The following is a 19,886-nucleotide window of genomic DNA, read 5'->3' as shown; positions in this document are numbered from 1 at the left end:
TGGCTACCTAAATGGACAATTTATGTAAAAATTTGTGTATTCAAGACTATGAGGTCTCCAAAGAAATACCAGTGAAACAAAAAACATCTGGAATTGCAAATGTAGACAAGGTTCTATTACTTGCTTTGGTGTTGCTTCATCACAGTTGCCGCAGTTTCCTTGGTTAGCTTTGAAACTTTGAAAGCAAGCTGCTCTTCTCAACCCAGATGCATCGGACTCCTCTGTCACGCACTCTGTAAATTCACTAGTGGAGTGTTCATAGAGACTTGACATATACACCAAGCGCTGCAGCCAGTCAGCTGGTGACTGAATGGTTCCCAAAAAGCCGCTATCTTTTAAAATGCTTAGAAACTGAGTCCATATTTTTATTTAATGAGGAATATTAATTTTAGGGAAACATACTTTAACTGGGTGGCTAGTTGGAGGTACAACTGTGTTCTGGCTAGCAGTGTGCTGTGTTTCAGCACCAGTGCTAACTGGGCTTGTGTGTGTGCTTCACAGATGAATCAGCAAATGGCTGGAATGAATCTCAGCAGCTCCAGCAACGTGATGGGCTTTGGCCAGCCCCCCAGCACAGTGGCAGGATGGACTGGAAGCTCCTCTGGTCAGACTCTCAGCACACAACTGTGGAAATGATGGTTGCAATAGAAGTCTCACCCAGAACAGCCACCAACATTCCTTGTTCAGATGCATTTACTTTCGCTGTTCCTTCCATGTACATATTCTTTTTCTTTTTCCCCAGCTGTTCAGATTAAGAATATAACTGACTGACCGTGTTGTGGTCTATATTGATTTGAATTTGATGTAGTGAAAAGCAGATCAAGAATACATTTATACATCATTGGCAGCATTTTCATACAATGCGTATGATTTCATAGACCATGTATTTAAGAAGCTGCTTAACCACATACTGATTTTTTTCCCTCAAAATTCTAGATCAAATGTTTGCATATAAGGGATGTAGCTATCATGTTAGTAATATCCAAAAATATGAACCCTGACCCCCCCAAAATTACCCAGTAATCCTGTAGAAGGTACTGTATGAACAAATGTTTAATCATATATAAATAGAATGTAAATGTATCACTGAGCAATGTTTTCTAGTGTATCAAACAAATTTTGTTTCATCATACATTTCACTGTGATGTTATTATGGTGTGCATAACAGGGAATATGGTTATTGAAAGAAAGATAAACCTGGATGTTACTGTAGTTCTACAAATCAGTGCTATATTATTTTAAAAATGAGCATTTGATCCATTTGAATTTCCTGTGATAAAGTATCTGATCTGGCTCCCAAGGCACGTACACAGAGAGAACTAGCGGCACAATGCGTGTACAGGGTAACTCCGTGTGAACAGATATATTTTTCCTCGCAGAGATATCCAGGTTTATGACAGTGATTGTGTTTACATTTTATGGTGCCTCGTAATGATAAAATGTTATTTCCCTATATTAAAAGGATAAATCCATAAATGGTTGTGGGTTTTTATTTCATTATTGTATGGCCTGCTTGACCACTCTTTCTTCAAGAAGCCTAATGAAGGAAAACATGCTCAATTTGAAGGATCCATTTATGCAATTTAAATCAACAGTTTGTGAGTTAAAATCAGTTTGTAATTACACCATTAAGCTGGATAAATACAAAAAGTATGTACATAAATTATGATTTTGAAAATACTCCATTGCAGCCATGTTTCTCTGATTCTTTTTACTATGTGGAAACAGCCTTAAAACAAAGGTAAGTGTCAGTTTATTAAGACGAGTTCAGAAATGCATGCAAACAAGTTAGAACAAAGCACACCCACTTGATTTGCTTATTAGAGTATCTGACAGCTTCCTTTTGTTTCCACAGAAGTCCGTCAGGGGACTATTAAAAAGTCTCACGCAGATCTAGACCCTTTTAACTGGCTGGATTTGAACACCGTCTGACACATCCACCGTACTCTACTTCCTGTGTAACTGTCTCCACATCATACCTCAATATTGACTGTGTCCAGATGGTATTTTGGCTCATTAGCTAGATTGACTTTTTCTGTTCGTGTGTGCCATACAAGAACCTATAAAATAACATTTGTGTTAGTACAGTCATCTACAGAGATGATACCAAAGCTTTTTAGTAAGTGTGGAAATCGGTACCTTTGTGCAGTTGTTTGCTTTTGGCTCCAGTTCCTCCACTGTTGTTATCTGTTTCAGAAAATCAGATTCTTGCATTCCTGGTTGAGAACCACGACGCTTGAATACGGCCTTCGGATGTGACAGAATCACTTGAAGACTCACAGCAAATCCTTGGAGAGAGGCGGGGGGGGAAAAAAGGTCAAGAAAAACGTTTAGGCTTTACATTTCATACTTAAAACTAGAAATCCCCCATGTTCTTTTTATAAATGTGTAAATATGATTATGTGGATAGACAGTATTTGGTAGGTTTGTACACCCCACATTGTTTGGCTTTGCCCTGAAGGTGCGATCAGATTTTTTTAATTGCACCATGTTTTCAACATGTTTAATCAATTTCCTATCATGTAGAGAACATGCTTTTTTTGCCTGAAGAGTCAGGTATTGCTAAGATCTCTGACTATCCTTTCTTTCTGCTTCTAATTAACAAAGAAGACTAAATTTTAAGTAAAATGTATGAAATTTATACTGTACAAACACTTCCACATTTAAAGGTGAGAGTCAGGGAAAAAAAGGTTAAAATGTTACTTATAACAACTGTGATCTTTAGAGATTTTTAACATTACTGTTGATGAAAGATGAGGCGTATTAACATTTTGCCTTGCACACCATGTCATTGTTGTGGACATGTGAATAATTTTCATCAACGGTGGCCTGCAAGACAGTTTGCAGCTGATCTGTGCGTTGCACAGCACAACTGAGAGGACTTCATCAGCGCACGTGCCTCTTTGCAGTGTTCCTCTAATAACATACATCAGGTCCCTCAAAGGGAGATTACAAGCTGACACATCACCAATTCGAACAAACTTGCCCTCTCTGAAGCAGCTCGCATGAATCTCCAATTAGCCATTATTTATAGAACTCTCCAGCTTTCATTCAGCAATGTTCAGTCAAGTGTATGCTGCTTTAAGTATGGCTCAAAACTCAACTTATGAAGTATTGCATTTGTAACTCCTTATGTCTAATGGCCAAGCCTACCAAAGAAATCCTTTTTTTGGCAGTTCAGAGTGGTTCCAGCTGTCCCTTTATGACAGAAGTAGTAACAATTTTGACATCTGCTCTGGAAAACTGCAAGAACACTTAATTCTAAAGCCCATATTACAATTTTCTCAATTTAATAATGAGCGTAACTTTCTCTAATAGAATATAAATCTGTCTCCTTTTCTTACCAGCACTGTCTTGCTACTGTATCTTCCTTGAAAATACCTGTGGCTTTTATAGGAGCCTTTTAAAAAGGAAAATACAAGGAAGTAATTATTACGTCGCATGTAATAAAGGCACACTGAAACCACTTTTGTCATGCTCTTGCTTGTAGCAAAGCACAGGAAGACACCAGAAATGGAAGTCTGTTGGTTGTTTTGGGGTGTTGGGTTTTTTTTTTAAATAAAGATTTGGACACTGCAGATGAAGACTATGGGCTGGATGTAACTGACAGACACAGTTGCAGAAAACACATTTAAGTTTATACGTTATATCCTGCCTAAGATAAAGACTAATAGGTGCCTAGATAGGAAGGGCTTATGCACACCTTGCAGAGTACTCTAGCAAATAAAAGACTTGCAGGAGGTGCGGGACTTTGGCTGTAGTCTGTCCTCACCCTGTGCTGTTAAGCTCTGCAGACTGCGCCACCTGCTACCAGCAGTGCTGGGATCCAGCTGTTCTCTGCTGCAGCTGCTCGCTTTAGGTAAGCAGCACCAGGCAAAAGAACAGCAGTTTGGACTTCTCTTCCTAGGGCTTTTTCTTCAGCAGACTACAGGGCTTTCTTGCTTCCTACAACTTGTAGCCTGGCTGTGAGGGAGCACAAGGTGGGCTCCGCACCAGTGCTGTCTGTAGCCAAGCACAGTCATTTGTGAAGAGCTGAAGCTGAGAGCTTAAACTCAGTCAGCAAGAGCGCTGCAGTGCATACAGCCAGCTTTCTGCACCGTGAAACGTGACTGTAGGCTGATTGCTGATGAACAAACTGGTCTAGTTTAGTTCAGTATTTTTGTTTAAGGTGGGCTTTTCCCCCTCAATTAGAACAGACCATAAAGTCGTGGTGCTTTAGTGTGGTTGGTATTTTGGGCACACACAAAAAAAAAGTTTGCTTTGTAAGGGGAGCTGCTGTTTCTTTCAAAAAAAGATTTAAGATTTAAAGATTTAAGCTGGTCATCCAGAAAGGAGAAGATGAAGTAATTAACTTCATTAACATAATTACTTATTAATAAATTAACTTCATTAATAAACAGTCATTAACACCAAAGTTAATGACTGTCCTAGTTTTTAGAGTGGAGAAGTGCATTCTAAGCAGAAGAGACACGCAGATTGTCTGCTGGTTATCTTTGCACGTCTCAGCTTGGCTCCCTAGGCCCTGTAGCCTATACTTAACCATGTGTTAATTTCTCCTAGGTTCTCTTGTTGCAAAGCTTGCTCTCCTGTTGAGAAAACTGGATTCGGTTCTGAGGGTGGGCTTTTCCTACACACAGGTGTTCAGCTGGGCCGTGCCCCCTGCTACCATGCTATTGCAAACCACTGTTTTAGGGTGCTATCAAAAATCCCCCAGGTTTTCAGGCATCAAATAAAAGTCAAAATTATTGAACTGAGTGTTGTACATGGCAAGGACGTGGACTACTGTGCACTGACTGGCCTGTGGCCCGAGGTTTGTTTCCTTGACCAGTGGTCATAAAGTCTTTGTTTCTTAAAAGAATCCAATAAAGGAACCTGAAGAGAGGAAATAATTCAAGGAGACTTGTCTCCTGGCTCTCTAGCTGTGCTTTAGAACTGCTTTAATTTCACATGTATGACATTTTGACTTGATTTTTCTAGCGAACACTTTCAGTTGACTTTTTATCACAGATGGATCATTTTGGGATCAAAAAAAGAGGTTTTGACCAGACTGGCACTAGGTTACTTTTCTCAGTAGATAATGATCCTGTGGCAATAGATGAAAAGACACTATTATTTTGAATGCTACCCCCAAACAGGGGTTAACCTGGGATTACTGTCTCCAGCATAGCGTAACTGAACAGTGCTACATGCATACAATTCTTTTACTTGATCATTACTCCTACAAGGTCATATCGGGCTTAAGTTCACGTGAAGTGCCACAGGACAATTTCATAGCTGGAATGTAAAGAGGTGTTCTGTATTTAAATGCAAGGCTGCAAATTCAATCTAATTGGCTGAAGAGACATGTAGAGAAGAATTAATTTGTTAGAGGACAAGATACCAGGGAGGCAAGGCAAAGACTACATCTGTGCTCATTTCTATGGAAGCTGTTTCTGTTAATTCACACCTTCACTTGCGGTAGATCAATGGCTTCTGTTAAAAGGCAGAACCATTTTTCTTCATCCAGTTAGACTGAAGCCAGTCTCAAAAGATTTTGTTGCTGTAATTAATGCCCTTGCTTCCTGAATGCTCTAGATCGGATAGTAGCAGAAGGCAAGCTAGAAACTGAAAGCGTTTATCATTTCTGCAGTATATAAATGCTAATAGTCAGTGCTGATGTTGAAACAGATCTACTGGTTTCCACACAGTTCAAGGTACTACCTTTGGCTTGTTGAACATGCCACGGCTTGGGGTCTGCTTCTTACAAGTTACCTGCTCCCTGTGACACACTGTTTGGGTTGCAATAAGGCAGAGATGCTCAACCAGGAGTTTCTGTAGTTCAGAACAAAGGCATCTGCTGACAGTCAATTCACCATGAAAGAGGCTCTCAATTTTGAACTCGGCATTTAAAATACTTGTTAGCCTTTGATGGAGGGGTGGCAGGGTCATTAATAGACTAGCTGTTTTCTCAGAAAAACATCAGATAGATGTACTAAAGATCTCATAACTATAGAAAAATAAAAATTAAAAAAAAATAGCTGGTTGCTCAGGCCCTAGCAGAGGGACTTAGGGCGCAGTGGATGACCTCTGGACAAGTCCAAAATCTGCCTGCCCAGTGATTCACAGGCATGGATTAATCTCTACGACTGAAGTAGCTCTTGGAATGCTAACCTATGTTAGCATTGTATGTATGCATCCATTCTCCTTGAACAATCTTGACAGGATAATCATGATCGTGGGTGCTCAAAAACTCTGGCACTGGGAACAAGCCAAAAGCAAACCACTAACAGCATTATTTAATATAGAAGATTTTAAATCAGGACTATCATAAACAACAGTGCCCACCTCTGAATCAATGTCACACTTCACTTACAGCACCCAATTCTCTCTTGCTTTTTCCTTACCTGAGGGTAAGGAGTGCTGCATGAAACTCTGGAACACACCTACAGTTAAAATTGAAGTGTAACTTTAAAAACACATGAACTAATTCACATGGTGTGTTGGTTGCCAAACAAGAAGCAACACAGGAAACAGCTACTCTGCTTTGTGAATGCAATGTAGCATTCAAGAACAGCAGCATCAATGACAAACTTCTCTTAAGTAGTAACCAATTGTTACTGATCTAATGCAATTGTTGTCAGTGAGTGTATTTCAAAGGGGAATCTAGGGAAGCTGGCTAGCTAGGGTCTTTGAGGTGACCCTAATGAAATCAGCAGGACCTGTCTCCACTTACAGTAGATTTGAATTTGGCCCTGTATTCTGAAGTCTAGAATAAGAAGTTTATGTGCTTAAAAGAAAGGATGTGCTTCCTCTGAACAGCCACAAGTTAAACTAGTGGTCCTAAACCTTTCAAGCAGTCGCTCTTTTCACACCCAGCCTCATGATGAAATTCTTAGGAAAATCAAATATGAAAAGGTAGTTCTGTAAACCAAAGAGTCCTTTGTCCTGGGAATCAGAACATTAGTTATATAAACAGGTGTAGACAGCTGAGCTGTTTAATGTATGCACCTTTTTTATTTCATGGTAATATTTTTCAAAAGAGATCCTTGATCTTCCTTAAATGTGGTATATGGTATAATCCAATTTGCTTGTATATTCAGTGCTAGCAGATGGAGGAATGCCGCTGACGTACTACTTAGGTTTGTTAGCAAGTCTTCCAAGTCCCCAGGGGGATGTTGGAGAGTCAGGGGGGCAAGGGTGGAAATCTGAGTGTTGCCACACATCCTACAGACTGCACCTGCTGAGACACCTATGCACTTCTAGATTTACAGGTTCTGTTCTGTTTGTCTGTGCCCTTCCGTTATATTCCTGAGGGGAACGAAAGTGCAATCTTAACATTACTTTTTACCAGCCTGCACAGGATCCATTTCAATCCTTGCTGAAATTAAAAATGTAATTTAATTTCTTCAGTTATTTTTTTGAAGACTAATAAAAGTTCTCTCACAAAGTAATAACTCCTCATCTGTGGATCTGCAGTAACTTCCTATCCTCTCAATTCGCCTCTGTAACCCTCCCTTCTGTCAGTTTGGTAAAAGTATGAGCAGGTAATGCTCCTAATGGAGCTGCTTTTCCCTCACACCAGTTTGCAGCCAGCAACTGCAAAGTGTAAACAACTTCAGAACTTCGTGTCTACGTTAGACTCCCTTGGCCAGTGTTGTGTAATGGCTTTTTGTCTGCTGCTAATGAACCATGTTATCATCTATAATGCCCACAAGTAACCACTTCTGCAGCATGGTATCAGCATGTATCTATAAATCCACAGGCAGAAACTATTAAAATGCACAGCTGCAGTCCTCAACAGGCTGCATGGGTGTGGGGATTGACATATCCACTTCTCCTCTGAGGAATGCCTCTACCTGGACACTCAAATATTTATTTTCACGCCAGGTGATACTATTAACTTGAAATGCTTCTACATTGCAGAAAAATTCACCTGTTGATGTTTCTGTCTTTGAGGTGTTAACAATGATTAGTTCTCCTTTACTCTTTCTAACCAATTGTACTGTAAATACTGTACACATTTTTCATCAGACATTTCAATCCATATACAAATGTTCTGTTGAGATGGGAAAGCACTGTCCTTTTCCCTTTCCCAAAACATAAGTTGTTTTTTTTAAAAAAAACAAACAAACAACAAAATTAAGAAAAAATAAAACGGCTGTCTATTTCTACTCCATTCTTGCTCTTGTATTTTAACTTTTCCCTTCCCTCTCTTTCCTGAATACAGGAGATGCTTAAGTGCAAATATCACATCATTTGCTGGGAAACCAGCTGCTGCTACATCAGAAATCAGACTTCTGCACAGCGGTGATTCTTGTAGCAGTTGTGAATATGTACAAAAGATTGTCTAAGCATGGACTGACAGCAAGACAGAGCTACGTGGTGTGCTAACTTCACAGCAGAAGATTGATTAGATCCATTTTGAAGTTTTTCTACCTTCATCCACTAGGCTACAGCTGTCAATGATTCTTCCCCTAAGCCCAGTGTTTCAAACTATATCCATCTACAGTTATCACCATCATTCCAAATAACCAATAAAAATAAATAATTTCATGATAAAGTAGCATTTTACAACATGAGGTCTAAGAAGGGTCTGCATTTATACTGTCTGGTGTAGACTGACGACAATGAAAGGCAGGGGCTCCTTGCAAAAATTAACTGGATGAATTAATTTACAATGAACTTGTTTCAGACAATTTATACAACATAAAAGCCAAGTTGTCTCATAAAATTAAAAACAAGTGAAAGTAAGTTCAAATATCACCAAGCAGCAACTTAATTAGATGTGATGTGCAAGCTAAGACTTCCAGGATATTTAGCGCCAAAAGGCTACACACAGCAGCTGCACTTCAGAAGTTTTAAAAGCTGCTTACACTGAGAACTCACTTTCTTTCCCACTCATAAAAATGTAGTAGTTACTACGACATGTATCATGAGACTTGGTACTTACCTGCCATGTCAATAGCAAAGGGCCTGTCAGCTCTCCAGCCAGTGTACCAGCCAACAACTTTGCCGTTTTCCACGACTGGGCGCTCGTACCGTCGTCCTCCTACCAGTCCCACGGGCCATACTGATACTTTGCGGGTTGTACGCATCTGCAAGAGGCAGGCATGGTGTGACTGCATGCACCTTTTCCTAGCAGGCTTTTTGGGGAAGTGTTGGCGGAAAGCCTACACATTAATCATCAAGACTAAGTATTTAAAAGCAATTCTAGCTCACAGATTTCGGACCAACAGAGTAAGCATTTGAAAGCTGTGTGTGCCCACTCATTTTCCGTGAACTCTCCAGCTCTCTAGCCCATAGGCACCTCAATTCTACTGAAAATATCCTATTTATATTACTTGTTTATACCAAAACATTTAAAAGCCATAAAAACCCCAGCATTTGTTTTCTTGTTTCTTTGGGCTTTCAAAGGTGTAGTAGATCTTTTTTATCTGTGAGACTATAGCTACTGGACTTATTTATATAGATTGCTGACGTATTGTACAAGCCCAGCGAGAAGAGAATGTTATAATAATGATTAACACATACAGACTTCATTAAGACAAGTACAATTAGTTTGAGACTTGTAAAAAATACACTGAGCATAGGAAATTGTGACACAGAACTCTTTCCCTACCTGCAACATACTACATTTTTACAATTGATGCAGCTCAGATCCATTAAAGACTCACAAAAAATGAAGCTTGGACTAAGTCTTTTTAACTTCTACATTTTTCTCTTGCAAAGCTCTGCTAAGTTTCCAAGAAGGACAGAAAGCAAGTCAGGCAGGGTGCTTCTGCTACTTTTCTATCAGTAATAAGTGTTTTTCCCAATGGTGTAAATGTAATTAAATACAATTCTAGAAATGTGGTCCTCATCTCACCTAGAGGAATCAATAGATACTAAAATATTACTCTTTCTTTAGCAAAAAGCACGCATGACTGGGAGTCAGAGAATTCAGTTCACTGGTTAGTAGACCATTTTCTTCAGTAAACAGGAGATAACATGACATGAACCCTGACGCCCTGCTCCCCATGGGAAAATCACTGACAGTCTGGTGTGAGAACTGGAGAAGATGAGTGCACAGATGCAGCAGCTCACGCAGTTTACCACGCTGATTCAGAAGCCACTGTTTTAACTACTGTACTTAAATATGGTCCTATTTAAGCAAGTATTAAACTATTTCAGTGTAACATGGGCTTAATTTGATAGATTTTTAAAACAATCTCTTGTCTTCTGTTGTAATTGAGGCCTGTTCCTTAGGGGAAAATTATCCCTTTCTCCTCCCAAGCACTCCTCTCAGCAAAAACACACACAGTTTTATGTATTTGTAACTGCAGTCCCCTATTGATAGACTTTACTTCAGTAAAAGAGAACCTTGGTTAAATATTAAACATGTTCTTTCTGCCAAGGTGAAAGATTTATCATGCATATCATCTAGACTCCCAGGAGATACACCGGAAAAAACAAAGATGTCACATCACTCTGGTTCACATTGCTAAGCTAGAAACATTAGCAGATTCTTAGGGTAACTTTCACATAGGGAAGGCATAAAATATGTATTTTAAAATCCACAAATACATATGTACACACAGAAGAGAGGCATGCAACTTCTTTCCCTCCAATTCTTTGTGTATCTTTAAATTTGTTTAGCAAAATTATCTTACTTCCACGCTAATAACTGCTGCAGCAAGTCAGATCATCTCACTCAGAAGCAGAAGTCTGTATTGTATAAGAACAGGGTATATACACAATTGCCAATATGGGGACTTCTCACAAGGATCCTATCCAAACCATTGACTATTTAATTGCCAGTGAAAGACCCCCATGAATCTCTCCACAGGTTAATTTTAAATGTGTTTGTCTGTAACCATTCTCCCTGCTTAAGATCATTTTTCCTATCTCTCCTACTCCTCCGTTCAGGAAATGCAGAGTTTGCAATTATTAATTTGGATACAGAAATCAGACAAACCTTCTAATGAAGATCATCTAGCTCTGGTTTGAATGATACATCCATTCTGCAAATTTTGATAACACTATATTTATAGCAACAGCCAAACACATCAGACATGGGCACAGGACATCATCCTGTTGGGCTTGTCTACACAGGCAAGTTGCCAATAGGTTTCCAAGGGCATGATCAAGCCACACGCACCCAACTGTGCTACACCAGCATTAACTGCAGGACCAACACAGACACCCGCTAACTTTTTTGCACTGCCATTAACACCTTCTGGAGGGTATGGATACCTGAAAAAATTACTAGTGTACTGATAGGCAGCATTTTAGCTACCCTGTGCCAACCACCTGTACTCATGGTAAACACAAAACGCCGCAAGAGAGGGCAGGCACCTTGTAGCTACAAGAGCATAGCTAAAGCATGGTAAGCTGTCGTGGTTTAACCCTGGCCAGTGACCAAGCACCACGCAGCCGCTCGTTCACTCCACCCTCACCCAGAGGGATGGGGAGGAGAATGAGAAAGGAATGTAAAACTTGAGGGTTGAGATAAGAACAATTTAATAGGTAAAGAAAAGGCTGTGCACTCAAGCAAAGCGAAACAAGGAATTCATTCACCACTTCCCACGGGCAGGCAGGTGTTCAGCCAGCCCCAGGACGGCAGGGCTCCAGCACACGTAGCGGTTACTCGGGAAGACAAACGCCATAATGCCGGCTGTCTCCCCCGCTTCCTTCTTGCCCCAGTTCATATATACCCAGCATGACGTCATATGGTATGGAACACCCCTTTGGCCAGTTTGGGTCAGCTGTCCTGGCTGTGTCCCCTCCCAGTTTCCTGTGCCCCTCCAGCCCTCTCGCTGGCAGGGCCCGAGAAACTGCAAATTCCTTGACTTAGTACAAACATCACTCAGTAACAACTGAAAACGTCAGTATCCTGTCAGCATGGCTCTCACACCAAATCCAAAACACGCACTGCACCAGCTACTAAGAAGAAAATTAACTCTATCCCAGCTGAAACCAGGACATAGCCCATACATACATACCCTGCCTTTTCTCACAGTAAGCATTTGGACAGCTGTACTGCAAAATGAGCCAGATCACATGAGACTTCTGAATTGGGTCAATAGTAGCCACTTCATTTATGCTAGCAGAACCAGACTGATGTACATTAATACTTTACCATACACAGTGTGTAGGAAAAACTTGTCAGTAAAAAGTATCTCACTGACCTCATGAAACCAGCATGAAATGACCCAAGAAGTTTTAATTATAACAGTCTTGGGTCCATCTCGGTGTCTATGAGTTAAGTCAGTAAAGCTACCACACTTCAGAAGGAAGGAAGTAACACTCTGCAGAGCTCTTGATTTTGTCCTTGGGTTACTTTCTTTATTCTCATAGGTTACATTTTTGGAAAATGAAATAAGCAGGTGTCAAGAATACAGCAATACCTTTAAATAAAAACTGAAAGAGCACATCTAGACCAGTATTTATGCTAATTCTGAAACACCTCACAGCCTCAGGATATGCTAGGCAGATGAAAGTAGGAATATTTCTTTTAATCTTCTGAGAATAGCATTACCGCAGTTAACATACTGATGTGTTAAGGCTGTATTTATGTATGATGGGGAGAAAGCTATTATTTGGATTAAAAGGCCAACTTGCATCTTTAATTTGATGCTGCTAATCACTGGGACACAAAAAGGCAATTCAAACACATGGTCATTCTAAATAGCTTTATTACTGTGGGTTAAACAACTGCCAAAATCCTGTAACTTACAAACAGCTTCCCAAATTACTCTTCTATCTGTCATTTTAATGTGTGGTAGCACATGCTGTCTTAATATGCAGCTTTTTTAAGTCCTTGTAGCTTACATAAATGGTATTCAACTTAATCACACTTAACTCTTTATAAGTTAGGCATCTGGTCTATCCTAGACTTCTATAGTTAATGAACAGGTAGGAGCCTACTGATGTGATTCATCCTGCCTGGCTTCAGCAGCTATCTTAAGTTAGGGTGAATCGCCCTCCTGGAAATGCTTTTGACTTTTGGTTATTTGAAAGGGGGTCTTGGGCATAGGAGGAAAGTGATGTGCTGGATAGGGGAAGATGAGGAAAGCATTCTGTAACATGGTAGAACAAACCCAAATGAAGCAGGGAGGACACAACTGGGAAAGAGTGGGCAAGGAAATGACAGGAGAGCAGTAACAACTGACCAAAGAACCCCCAGTGTAAGGCATATAACAGTAAATACAGTAGCAATAGAGGAACCACTAAAGAATAACAAGTGAAAATGCAGAAAATGTAGCTGAGCAATAATAGACAGTGATAAAAGCATTGCCAAAAATAGCATCTCATTAGTCAATCAAGAAAAACTGCTTAATGGAATGCGCCAGACTGATGGCTAGAGAAGATACCAAGCCAGTAATAAAATATAAAAGCCCAAAGGGAATGAAGGCAAATGACAGACAGAAGGCAACGTGGCCATACTTCGTACAGTGAAAAGGCTTCCAGGCTAGAACAACCATCCTATGTTTTTGCAGCATGATGTTGATGCGTTTCTATTCAGAATTCAAAGCTCTCAGCAAATGCAAACCTGGCTGCCACACATAGTAAGCTTTTTTCCCCACCCCCTGTTCTCTCTCATTTCAACCCCTATGTAATTTGTGATCGTACTGGTCAGGCTACATGTTATCATCCAGGCTCACACACCTGCCTCCCCCCACCCCCCCTACCACCCCATCCCAGCAAAGACTCCAGCAGATTTCTATGCAAAATTCTGATTTATTACCACCAAAGACGGGATCTAGAGCTCCTTCACTACAACTTTTCCACAGAGGAAAATGCTATGTGTTAAAGCACAAGCACAGCCAGGTTCCGTATCAGTTCTCACGCAGACATCCTGCATTACTCACAGGTCAGTTGAAGCCAAATTCTGCTTCAACAACACTTACGTGACTGCACTACAAGTCAGAGGGATAGCTCAGCTGCAGTGATGCTACGCCCGTTTCCCCAGGCATTAAACGGAGCTTCTGCCCCTACTTACCGTTACTTCAAAGGAGGTACTGAGTCACAGGAAATCTGTGCCAGTGGTTTTTGTGGTTCAGGGACTGTGACGCTTAGGGGATAGTAACTTTAAAAAGTAAGTTTATTGCCAGTAAACTTGACTCTAAAGGCTATGTCTCCATGGGAAAACCTATAGAAAGGGTCTACAAATAAAAAAAAAAATTGCCAATCATTGATCTAGCCTACTCTGCAACCCTCACAGGTGATTTAGTGCTTCACCATCCCCACCATTAGAAAGCTTTTTTTCCAAACATCTGCTTTAAACCTCCTCTGCTGATTCGTACCCAATCCACACTGCAGAGGGAAGGACAGATTAATTCCCTCTTCTCTCAAGCAACATTTTACATATCAGATACAATGAGTAATGCTTCTAAATTATACCAGCATCCTTGGGCACAAATGTCAATATTGCTTCCCTACAGGAGAAAACTGTACTAAATTTAACTGAAGCAGTTAGAAGCCAATTTCTCTGTACTGGGAAGACTTCCAAAACATTTGCTGTTCATGTTTCCTTTTGGTCCTTCTACTCACTACATCTTTTTCTCATCCTACTTTCTGTTTTGTGTTCACTGTACTCCTGAAGAGCCGCTGACCATGTGTAATTAATTTCATAGTAACAGTATCAGTTTCACAGGTAAGAAAAACATTGCTGTTAAAGTACAGAAACAGACAGTGCTTGGTACTTTGTAACCCGGAGCCCCTCACTTGGATCAATGTGCTTCAAATAGCTTTTTTTTGTCACTGTTTCCTCTCATTTTTAAGCTACTTCATTGTTCCTTCCCCAGTCTTTTCTAATCCAGCCTCTTTAGCAGAGGTATTACATGTCTACATGCAAGGGGAATGTCAGTGTGCATTTAAAATGTCGTGTTCTTAAATCATTTATATACTAGAAAGGTATTTAATGCACTGCTAACTCATATTTAGATCCTTTTTTTTTTAATGAAGAAAACAACTAATGACTGACAGCTAATATATAATTCTGTCTAGAATACTGAATGTTATTCTTAAGACTATAACAAAAATTTGATTTTTTCCAACCAGCTCCAAGAGATCTTCATGTTTTCAAAGATAAACAGATTCACTTATGCTACTTTTCAATCTTTTGCATAAATATATCAATTAAAAAATACACAGAAATTAGGTTAATACAGTGTATAAAGATTAGGACAGTTATGTAAAAGTTATCTAAGGAGCATTTACCCTTCCCTAGTCAGAGTTGGAATAAACAGTAAATATTCACCTCTTCTGTAACGTCTTTTTTGAGTTGCTCTCAAAATGTTTTACAAAGATGATCATGGGAAAACTGAACCTGTGTGACATGCAATGCCTGCATTTCTGACCTATTTTTAATAACAAAAATTTATTTTTGGGGCTATAAACTGTTAAGAGCTGTTAGAATATCCACTACCTTCACACATACTTTTTGGGGGAGTGAAGGGCAGAGGCGTAAGAAAATGTTTTCAGTCCAAATCTCTCGTACAACATGCCCTCTGCTCTACAGTGCCACTATGAAAATTACCACAGCTGGACAGCCCTAACCTTCAATAAGAAGGTCACGTCCATTAGCCAAGACAAAATGTTTCCTGTTTCCCCCCTGTTCTTCACGAATCTTTGTTCCCATCTGGTCGATTTGAGGATGATCCTACCTGAGCAATTTAGACCATGACATCAACAATAGCATACCTTCAAAATATTAGTCAATTTTTGTTTAATTTGATGTTTAAGTTACTTCTACAAAGAGCAATCCAGCTGACTGTCCTCTTCACCAATCATATTCTCACCTTCTCTGTGGCTCCACGAATCTTGAGTTACCTGTAAAGACTACCTCAACTTCAGGAGAAAGGGCTGAGCTCTACCATCATTGTCAGGGTGTTCTTACACAGGCAACAGCTACAGCCAATTGAATTCTGGTCCCCAACTCAGTGGGCAACGGGGCTAACTGCTAAGCTATTAAATACAAGTTTGGGGCTTTTCCCTTAGAAATGACAATTAATGTGTAATTTACTTTGAACTCCATGCTGCAAGACTGTATTCCCATCACGCCTTATAGCGTGGGACAAGGTAAGTGGTATATGCCATAGCAGCATGCTCTAGGCCCCTGGCAAAATCTTGCTACAGAAGTTTAAGACATCAGTGACTAAAGGGCTAGGGCTGGCAGTGAGGGAGATCATAGTTTTAGATATGAGCATTTTAATTTCACATGCATCTCAGTTTAGGTGTCTGAGCAAAATACAAAATTGACAGATATAACCCAGACAGGAATCTCTAAAAATCAATGCATTTCTGAATGCAGCAAGCTCACTTTCTCACACATGCTGGACCTTTACTCCTGTTCTTTGTACTCCATAAGCACCTCATCCCTCACCCAAGGTTTCAGAGGAGTCTGCACAATCAACAGCAGAGTGGTCCTCTGACACTAACTCCTCCAACCTGCATACGTACCCACACATGGACCAAGGAAGTGGTGGCTTTTGCCCAACTACACAAAATACAAAATACAGAGAACATGCCTGAGACACAGAAACACATGAATGATGCAAAGAGTTAAGGGAAACTAAACTTAGCTATGTGTCTGGTTTCCAGTACTTAGGCTAATCTTGTTTTTAAAATCTCTCTATGAATGTGGAATGCCAGCTTTACCTAACGTTTTCTTTCTGGAATTTTAAAAAATATGAAATTAGCAGTTGCTAGGCATCAGTCACAATATTACAATAACTTGCATTCAGGAATAAGACGCAGCACAAACGCAACAGAAATGATAACAGAGTCACTCCAAAAAGAACAGCCTATAGTAAAAAATAGAAGTTATGACGATTCATGTAGAAACATCTGTAGAGCGTATCACATATGGCAGGTGGGATATCAGGCCTCTCAGTGGCTTTGTTATGAACACAGACTGACATGCAACTGATAAAAACATATTTTCAGAAAGTGGACTGTTGTTTTTGATGGAGAGATGCAGATGGACACCTCCAGGTGAACAGTTCATACCTGAGCAGAAATGGTATAAATTATTCTCAAGGTCTGGATCCCAAAATAATAAGTGATAAAACACAATCTGCCAGAGCCACCAGCATTTAAGTAAAAGCCTGATTTTTTTACCTGACCACCACTATACTCTCCAACGGAAGGAGTTGGGGATAACCCTAAGGCCACATCTCTGTTCCTGGATTTATTTCTTCATCACTGCTGCAGCCCCACTCAGTACTCTAAAGAATTTCACAATCAATGAACAAATTCATCCTTTGAAGCCTTTCCAGGGAAGGGGAGCTTTTCCTAACAAAATACTTAGCTGAGTCAGTGCTGAATACACTGTAGCAGCAGAAAGACAAACCAGGCTCTCCACCTGATGACAACTAAACCTGCCCAGACCCTGCTCAGTTTGACTTTGAGGACATAGTTTTTGACTGGCAAAACTAAGCAATACGCCCACATGCCATTGTACGTCTTCGAAAAAAGACAATTACAAACAGCACCAGGGGGTTCCATGTTTACTACAGATGGTGACATTTTCCAGCAAAACACTACTGTAAGCCTGAGGGGGTTTGTGGGTGTGGGTGTGTGTGTCCTGATTTCCATGAAATACATTTTGCCCAGGTGTAGACTCCATATCAAATATAAGGTACTCACTCCTGTAAGTACCAGACAGAAGTACTTTGGACAGAGATTAGAATTTCCTCATCAAAAGCTCTCAGAAGTATCCCATGGCGTTTCATGTCAAAGGATGCTCCTTTTTGATCATGCCCTTATGGTTTATACACCTCCACTCACAGTAAAGCCTTTGCTGATCCTGCTTTGTTAAAAAGGCTCCATCTTCTGTAAGGGCACTGGGGAAACCCACAGCAAAGGCCTTAAACATAATCCTTCACTGATGTGCAGTTCCCTGGCACAACTTCTGCTCCGTAGTAATGCTTTTACGACTTCTGAGCAAAATGCACCCCTAACTCCAACACTGCTCTCATGTCAATTTCACGGTCCTAACTAGCCTTGGCTCCCACCCCCTCAAGCCCTCACTGCTGTTACTGAAACAGACTTTGACTCAGAAGAAAGCCATTACAAAGAAGACAGACCTACTGTTTCATAAGCCAGCAAATGCACATAACTGCTTGCCCGCAGATGCTAGCAGACATTACTGTTAGCCTGTGACATACGGAAGGTCACCTAGCCAGCACAGGATGGTGGTAGGACCAGAATTCAGAGCTCCAGTCTTGTCCCTCTACATTTATACTACTCTCTCCAGTGACCAGACTACAGTTTATCAGACCTCCTCTGGCATTACATGACTGCAGATCTGGAGGATTGTTCCTTGCAGGGTAACAAACCAAAAAAACCACCCTCCCTCTCAGGTGTTGTTACCACTGCTTTCATGACAGGAGTTACTACCAGATTTTATCTGCCCACAACACGTTCTGAAGCTGCTCTCTTCATGCTTGGAGAAGACAAGCACAGTTTACCCTCATAAATCAATCAATTCCTGAAGGAGAGATCAGGATTTACTACAGAGCTGTCAAGGCAGAATCCATAAAACCAGAGTTTTTTTAACAACAAAAAAAACCCACAAACAACCCTCAAGCGGTGCCTCGACTGAAAATAAGACTACTGGCTCTCTCCAAACACAACCTCCCACTCATCGTAAAGGCACATCCCGGTGGCAAAGCCTGCCAAAAGACTTGTATCATCTTTGCCAGGCTGACAAGGCATTCCCTGTGTTACTACCAGCAGCATCCCAGAGACCTTGCATACAACTCATTAGCGAGCCCAGAAAACAGCCATGGGAACGTGCAGTGGTAACTGAAGCAAAAGCTCCTTCTCCACTCCTGTAACAGAGCCTTCCAACCACCACATTTCACAGGGAAAACTCATTCATGCATGTGTGGTTGCCTGCAAACACAAGGCTCAGAATAAACACCTCTTCCCCAGCAGCTGAACCCTGGTGAAAAAGAAGCCTTCAAACTGTGGAGCTGCATACTGGAGGTTACCATTCTTGTTAGCACAAGGCAACACACTGCCTGTTGTGCTTGCAGTTTTCAAGGTTAACCCTTCAGACAGGTTTATCCCCTTGCTTTCCTGCATTTCCTAGCTGATCAGAGGTAATTTGTACCCTTTCATTTCATCAGTCACAGCAATTAGAATAAAAGAATAAACCTGACTGAACCTCTTTTCAGCAGCTGTGGGTCACATGTCATATGCCTGTCAGAATTGTTCCTTTAGCTTGTCCTCAATGTTGGTACTCAGGGGAATAAAAAAAAAGATAAAGGAGGAAGAAAAAAGTAGAGATTTGTCTCCAAATATCTTTTGTCCCACACTACTCATTGTGGTGAAGTGTATTTTCTGTATCAATTTACAGACTCCCTAAGATTGAATGAAATTAGTTTTATATCCTGAACAGAGGTGGACACTCCCATCACATCAAAGATGGGTACGTGGAATCACTCTGCATTATAATGCGCTAAGCACAGCCATGAGATTTTAAGAAAATCAATTACAACAAAGGTTTAGCCTCCAGGCAAAGGTCTTCGAATTAGCAGCTTCGACGCTGAATGCCAAATGAGCAAAGGAAGCAGAGCATTCCTGCTGAATGGGGACCCTGCACCTGCCCACCTGCCCCACGGAAAGAGAAGCATTATGCATCTAAACAGAAAAGAACATAACCACTTCTAAAATAACTTGCTTTAGGAAATTTCACGTGCTTCACATTCCGTGCATCTTGCTCATTTCAACCTACCGCCTGCGAAGCATGTGAGGAAGCACAATGCTTCCAGGCTGCAGAACATGGGTGTACACCACTGAACAGAGCACGATCCACCAGCAGAAGACGTGGACTGCAGCCTGAAGTCCTGCACCCTCCCTATCTGCTGCCAATCTACTTTTCCGTTTCCCTCCCTCATTTCACTGCCAAGATTACT

General features: G+C 40.7%; 2 protein-coding genes across 7 annotated transcripts in view; one reads left to right on the top strand and one right to left on the bottom strand.

The window, feature by feature from the left end:
- The window catches only part of SMAP1 (small ArfGAP 1), a 95,899-nt gene extending 94,423 nt beyond the window's left edge, over positions 1–1,476 (top strand). For all 5 annotated transcript variants that reach the window (XM_080388777.1, XM_080388776.1, XM_080388775.1 and 2 more), the window contains one exon: positions 502–1,476. In XM_080388777.1, coding sequence (XP_080244903.1) covers positions 502–636 — 135 coding nt within the window. In that variant the 3' untranslated portion in view covers positions 637–1,476. The remainder of the gene's footprint in view (positions 1–501) is intronic.
- The window catches only part of B3GAT2 (beta-1,3-glucuronyltransferase 2), a 32,230-nt gene that overhangs the window by 10,555 nt on the left and 1,789 nt on the right, over positions 1–19,886 (bottom strand). Inside the window, exons 2-4 of one of the 2 annotated variants that reach the window (XM_080388791.1) lie at positions 8,930–9,074; positions 2,140–2,288; positions 1,980–2,060 (exon numbers count right to left, since the gene is read on the bottom strand). In XM_080388791.1, coding sequence (XP_080244917.1) covers positions 1,980–2,060; positions 2,140–2,288; positions 8,930–9,074 — 375 coding nt within the window. Of the gene's footprint in view, positions 1–1,556; positions 2,061–2,139; positions 2,289–8,929; positions 9,075–19,886 lie in introns of those variants that run through there. The other variant, XM_080388792.1, reaches the window with a different exon arrangement.

The sequence above is a fragment of the Falco punctatus genome (assembly GCF_963210335.1).
Source record: "Falco punctatus genome assembly, chromosome: 5".
NCBI classification, from domain to species: Eukaryota; Metazoa; Chordata; class Aves; order Falconiformes; family Falconidae; genus Falco; species Falco punctatus.
This window is presented reverse-complemented; position numbering and strand designations above follow the sequence as displayed.